The sequence below is a fragment of the Theropithecus gelada genome, chromosome 4, assembly GCF_003255815.1.
Source record: "Theropithecus gelada isolate Dixy chromosome 4, Tgel_1.0, whole genome shotgun sequence".
NCBI classification, from domain to species: domain Eukaryota; kingdom Metazoa; phylum Chordata; class Mammalia; order Primates; family Cercopithecidae; genus Theropithecus; species Theropithecus gelada.
The window spans coordinates 27433174-27439162 of record NC_037671.1 but is presented as its reverse complement, the minus strand read 5'-3'; the positions used below and the strand labels follow the sequence as shown (position 1 = coordinate 27439162).

Below are 5989 nucleotides of genomic sequence, written 5' to 3'. Positions count from 1 at the left end.
GCTCAGATAGGCACGCCTTTTTTTTTTTTTTTTTTTTTTGAGACGGAGTCTCACTGTGTTGCCCAGGCTAGAGTGCAGTGGCGTGATCTAGGCTCACTGCAAGCTCCACCTCCCGGGTTCACGCCATTCTCCTACCTCAGCCTCCCGAGTAGCTGGAACTACAGGCGCCCGCCACCACGACCGGTTTGTATTTTTAGTAGAGACGGGGTGAAACCCCCGTGTTAGCCAGGATGGTCTCCTGACCTCGTGATCCGCCCGCCTCGGCCTCCCAAAGTGCTGGGATTACAGGCGTAAGCCACTGTGCCCAACCGGCACAAGTTTTTATCAAGAAAAGTTGCAAGAATATTACAACCAATTCCCATAGAGCTTTCACCTAGTCACCTTTGTTAAAATTTTGCCCCAACGGCCTTCTTTCTCTTTCTCTAAAAATATGTGTGTGTGATACATTATCTTATTCATTCATTTCCCCCCGACCCCTACTCCCCAACCATTTCAGAGAAAAGTTACAGAGATCATGACCTTTCAAAGCATGCACTTTTAAATACTACACTCTGCTGCCTTCAAGATCCTTCTGCCTGTGTATTATCTTGCAGAACACAGGTTTAAGCCTCTTTATGGCTCTGAATTGTGATTGACTTGTTCTAGTATTAAAATGGGAGGTGCAGTCATTAGCAAAGTTCAAGATAATTGTTAAGCAAATCTAGCAGGCACTCAGGTCACTGGCCAGGCACAACAGCCACGACATGTAACTATAGCGATTATAAAACTCAAAATAAGTAGTATCTTGGCCAACAGTTCAATGAGTTAATAAGTATGGGAAGCACTTTCTGTACGATTTCCAATGTATTGTACATACTCACCACAGTAAATACCGGGGCTACACTGGCTAAAGTGGCTTGAGAGACATCAGAAGTTCTTAACCGGTGCACTTCACCTGAAGAATAAGAGAATTCCTGTGGTTATATGATTCACATAGAGCTCAAATCCAACTCTCATAGTATGTGGAGGCCTTCAGACTATTTTATTATTTTCAAATACTTTAAGAAGAAATACTCTTGTTAATTTTAATATTTGTTGGTGATTATCTTAGGTTTGGCAGGGAATGATTTTCAAAAGTAATGGCTTAGGTGAGGCACTAAAATAACTGATGGATTCCAGTCACCCTTTTACCTTTCTAATTATTACTGATATCTCGAAGTTGGATGAACGAATGTGCAACATCGTGTTCTGAGATTTAAGAAAATGTCTGGTCTTCCTTTTTGCATAAAAGGCTCTTCATGTGCATTTGGTAGTAGATACATTTTAGAAAACATAGGTCCTAAGTGCCACCTGATCTTTCAAGCATTCCAGTATCAGAATTATTTGACTGGCTCATAAACTATGAAACCTATTGATTTTACTTCTTTTCTACAGATATTCTTTATAGTGAATACTTATGAAACACCCCCACTGAGCTGGAAGGAGGACAAATCTTTATTTGAAAATTAGTCTATTTAAAATATGTGACTAGACTGAGTCGAAGTGAACGCTGAAGTATAATCAAGTACATTTAATGACTGACAGAGGACACTGTTTTATGCTTCCAAAGTAATTACACTGACTCCAGAGACTGTAGAAAAAAATCCTACTTCTGATCTTTTTTCCACTACATACATGTAATGATTCTTGTAATTTGTTAATATCTGAAGTTTCATTTCCCTTTTACAAAATACAAATTATCACTATAAGGGTAAGATGAATAAAGGTAAACGTCATTTGCTGATTACAAACGGCTTTCAATGTTTTAATGTCACAAATTAGATAGAGTGTAACCGGGATTGAGATTCTGAACGTCAATGCTTGTCCTCAAAGTTTCCTCCAACTTGCTGAAACGGGATTCCCAAGCATTATCAATGGAGGGTGCAGAGCATGTAACCCAACTCAGAAAGACTCTCCAATAAGTGGATGAGGTGATGACGAGGAGTTACTTTGGGAGGCTTTTGAGAGCACAACTGAGAAAACATATTTGAGGACACTGCTATATTCTTGATAAAGTCATTCATTTCAATACCTTTTATTCCTCAAATATTTGCACTCACATTTGTGAAAATCTTAACTTTTCACCATGCTTCAACATTTGGTGTAAAAATAAACAGCAAATAAGATTCTTTTTTTTTTTTCTCAATCCGATCTCCCTGTTTACTTATACAGTACTGTAGTTGAAAATAAAGTCAAGCCGTTCTCAGAAGCAACTCAGTCTTCAGCCTCACTTCCATGTGCGTCCCCAATCTCTGTGCAACTGGACAACTGTATAACTGTGTCCATAAGGAAGAAAGGGAAGATAAATTAATATTAATACTTATGACTTCGGAACAGATGAAAGCCTTGTTTAAACACACCTCTCGGCCAGGTGTGGTGGCTCATGCCTGTAATCCCAGCGCTTTGCGAGGCTACTGCGTTAGGCTTGAGGCAAGGAGTTTGAGTCCAGCCTGGGTAACATAGTAAGACCCTGTCTCAAAAACAACACACAAGAAAACCTCTCACAAGAGCACTTAAGCGGGTGTTAACTAACGTGATCACGGTCTGTAAACGATTCCTAGGTTGTTCCTATGGTTATATAATCTGCAGCAAGGGCGGTGGGGGAGAAGGCAGAGGGTTGGCCGCTCGGACCCCGGCAGGGCACAGCGCACATAGCAAGGTCGCATTCTGAGCGAGTCGGGCGCAGCTCGGCCCGCGGGCCTGTGCAAGCTCCCAGGACACACGGGAGGCCAAGGTCTGCGCAGGGCGCGGAGCAACAGGCGCGCCGCGCCGGGTGGCTGGGGCAGCAGCCTAAGGTCACTGCAAGACCACCGTCCGAAGCTGTGGCCGGGTAAGGGCTGTACCTGCCACGCGGAGCCGGCCCGGCCCGCAAAGTTGCGCCGCCCGGCTCCTTCCAACCAAGTTGGCTGCGCGGCCGCAGGCAGCAACGGGACGCGCCACAGAGGTCAAGTCCAAGGCCAGGGCACACAGCGTCCGCCGGGGAACTCTCATCGCGCGGGGCAGGAGGCAGGGCAAACTGCGCAGGCATTCCATGGTGCTGGAGCGAGGAGCAGGCAGCGCCCAGAACCCAATCCTTCATGCCGGAGGGTGGCTGCTCCCGCCGCAGCACTCGCCCGACGCTACCGCCCGACCGGCGGACGCTTTGTATCAGGCATGCGCGGGGCGTGCCGCGCCTGCGTGCTACTTCCCCACGCATGCTCGGAAGGTACCTGTGGGCGTGCCTCTTAAGTCCGTGGCCAATAGACGTTTGCGTTCCTACCGGTACCTGTACCTGTACATGTACTTGTACCTGTACCTGTACCAAAGTGAGGGAGCAGGCGGGCTGGGAGATGGGTGGAGCACGTTTACTTGCACTAACTGAGCTCGCCAACCTAGGTTCTTGGGCCCTTGGAGTGTCATGGCTTTGCAGTTTGTGGAGAATTTTCATACCTATGAAAATTGCAGTTTGGAAATGAGTACGTTACCTATTCCCAAATCATTTAATTTACATTTAAATTTAACGTGGTGTAGGGAGCAAGAGGGAAAGCTCCCACTTTTGCCCTCTGAAGGTTGCTGGAATGAACAGATTAGTAGGAGAAAAAGGCATACAAAATGTGCTTAATGTGCATAGGGAAAAATCACAGAAGACTGATTTCTCAATAACTCAATAAGGTCCAGATGCTTGTATACCCTTCTTTGTTGAGTAGAGGGAGATAGGTATGAAGGGGCCCGAAAGCCAGACAGTGGTTTGCAAATGATTCTCCTTGGACATTCAGTGGGACAGAAGTACAAACAATAGCTTGTGGACAAGCTGTGAAACTTCACTCTGAACAAAAATTGTCCTATTATATACGTAAAGTCTCCCAGGTAGTCTCTTGGAGCTACCCTCAGAAGTATCGATGAAAAGTCTGAGTGTGGCTATGACTTTCAGTTTTTTTTCTCTTCTCTGGGTGATTAATCTCTTCTGATTATTTAATGCGATTCCTAGGGAAGGGATTTTAAGACAATTGCATTTCTTTGGAAAAGAAGTTTTCTCTGTCAGATAAGGAAATTCCTTATCTGACTGTGCGGGAAAAGACAGCCCCTTCAGGTGCTTGGAAAAAGTAAGAGTATCAGAGAGACAAAAGGAAGGGGGAAGGTGAGAGAGAGAGGCCTTGATTTTTAGGCTTCCTTCTGAGACCCTTTTAATTTCCTTTAATTCAAAGACTCAACATGCCACCGGGCGTGGTGCCTCATGCCTGTAATCCCAGTACTTTGGGAGGCCAAGGTTGTGGACCACTTGAAGTTAGGAGTTCAGGACCAGCCTGGTCAACATGGCGAAACCCGTCTCTACTAAAAATACAAAAATTAGCCGGGCGTGGTTGCAGGTGCCTGTAATCCCAGCTACTTGTAAGGCTGAAGTATAAGAATTTCTGGAATCCAGGAGGTGGAGGTTGCAGCGAGCCTAGATCATGTCATTGCATTCCAGCCTATACGACAGAGTGAGACTCCATCTCAAAACAAACAAACACACACCGAAGACTCAGCATGCCAAAACATCATATTTTGGGGTATTATTGTTTGAGCCCCAAGAGTGGCAAAAATAATCAACCATCATATGGAGTGATGTCATGTATTAAACTTTTGCTATAAAGAATGAGGAGCATAGACACAAGATTTATATTCCATATTTAATAAAATGTAAGACAGCATCAATTTTAAGGTACCATTGTTTTATGTACTACCAAGAAAGAAAAAAAAAAACACTGATAAGCTAAGCTTTCTAAACATGTAGATTGAAAGACATAGCTCAATTCCAGTCTTTAAAATATGAAAAAAGTTAGTCTTAGGTTAAATACAATATGTATGCACATTTTAAAAATATGGGTTAATAAATTTATTGTCCCTTCCACAGTAGTAATACAAAGCAGACACAAGTTCCACAGGTTTCCTTTCAATATCTACGTATGGACACAAAGCTGAGGAGACACAGATAGAAACATTTTATTCTGCAGGGTACTGGGAGTGGGGATGGAGTAGGAGGGCAGTGCACAAAGAGAGGCCTTCACAGAAGAGAGGATGTTTGACTTGAGCATTGAAGGAAACAAAAACTTTAATCATTGCTTCCAGGGGTTGAAGTCTGGAAATTCCCAAGTATAGAGAACATGGCTGGTAGATTTTTCATTTTACTAAAGCTTTAATGATGAGATAAATATTTCAAACATATTACATGCCTTCAGAGACGTTTCTTTGATAAAATATGTGCTAACTCTCTCTTTAAAACAAAAACTTTGCACCCAGCACAATGAGACAACTCTAAGATAACGTTTGCAAAGTCCAAAGAAAACTCTGGAACCTGTCCAGATGTACAGCCTTGTAATTCATGGCAAGGATTTGTCTGAGAAGGGTGGAAACCATTGGAAGACTTCGAGCAGAGAGGTAATGAGCAGAGGTAACAATCTGATTTATGTTTAAATGGGTCACTCTGGCTATGTAGGAAAGAGACTACAGAGAGGCAATTGTGGAAGCAAAGAGATGGTGATGATGGTTTGGGCTAAGGTGGGGATGGTGGAGAGGGGAAGATGAGTTGGGCTTGGTACCATATATTGAAGGCTGAGTTGACAACATTTGCAGGTGGGATAGAAAGAGAGGCATAGATGTTGCTCCAAAGTGTGTAGCCCCAACAGCAGGGACATGGTGGTGCTATTTACTGATATAGGGAATTTCGGGAAGGAGCAGTTTTTAATTGAAAACTGTGGCTGACACCTGTAATCCCAGCACTCTGGGAAGCCAAGTCATGTGGATCACCTGAGGTCAGGAGTTCAAGACCAGCCTGACCAACATGGAGAAACCCCATCTCTACTAAAAATACAAAATTAGCTGGGTGTGGTGGCAAATGCCTGTAATCCCAGCTACTCGGGCGGCTGAGGCAGGAGAATCACTTGAACCCGGAGGGAGAGGGTGCAGTGAGCCAAGATCACACCATTGCACTATAGCCTGGGCAACAAGAGTG

At 44.1% G+C, this 5989-nt stretch overlaps 1 protein-coding gene across 3 annotated transcripts in view; it reads right to left on the bottom strand.

The window, feature by feature from the left end:
• MRS2 (MRS2, magnesium transporter) overlaps positions 1–3190 on the bottom strand; it is a 19274-nt gene extending 16084 nt beyond the window's left edge. For all 3 annotated transcript variants that reach the window (XM_025381729.1, XM_025381730.1, XM_025381731.1), the window contains exons 1-2: positions 2862–3190; positions 861–934 (exon numbers count right to left, since the gene is read on the bottom strand). In XM_025381729.1, the coding sequence (XP_025237514.1) occupies positions 861–934; positions 2862–3051 (264 nt within the window). In that variant the 5' untranslated portion in view covers positions 3052–3190. The remainder of the gene's footprint in view (positions 1–860; positions 935–2861) is intronic.
• Positions 3191–5989: the final 2799 nt, after the last annotated feature.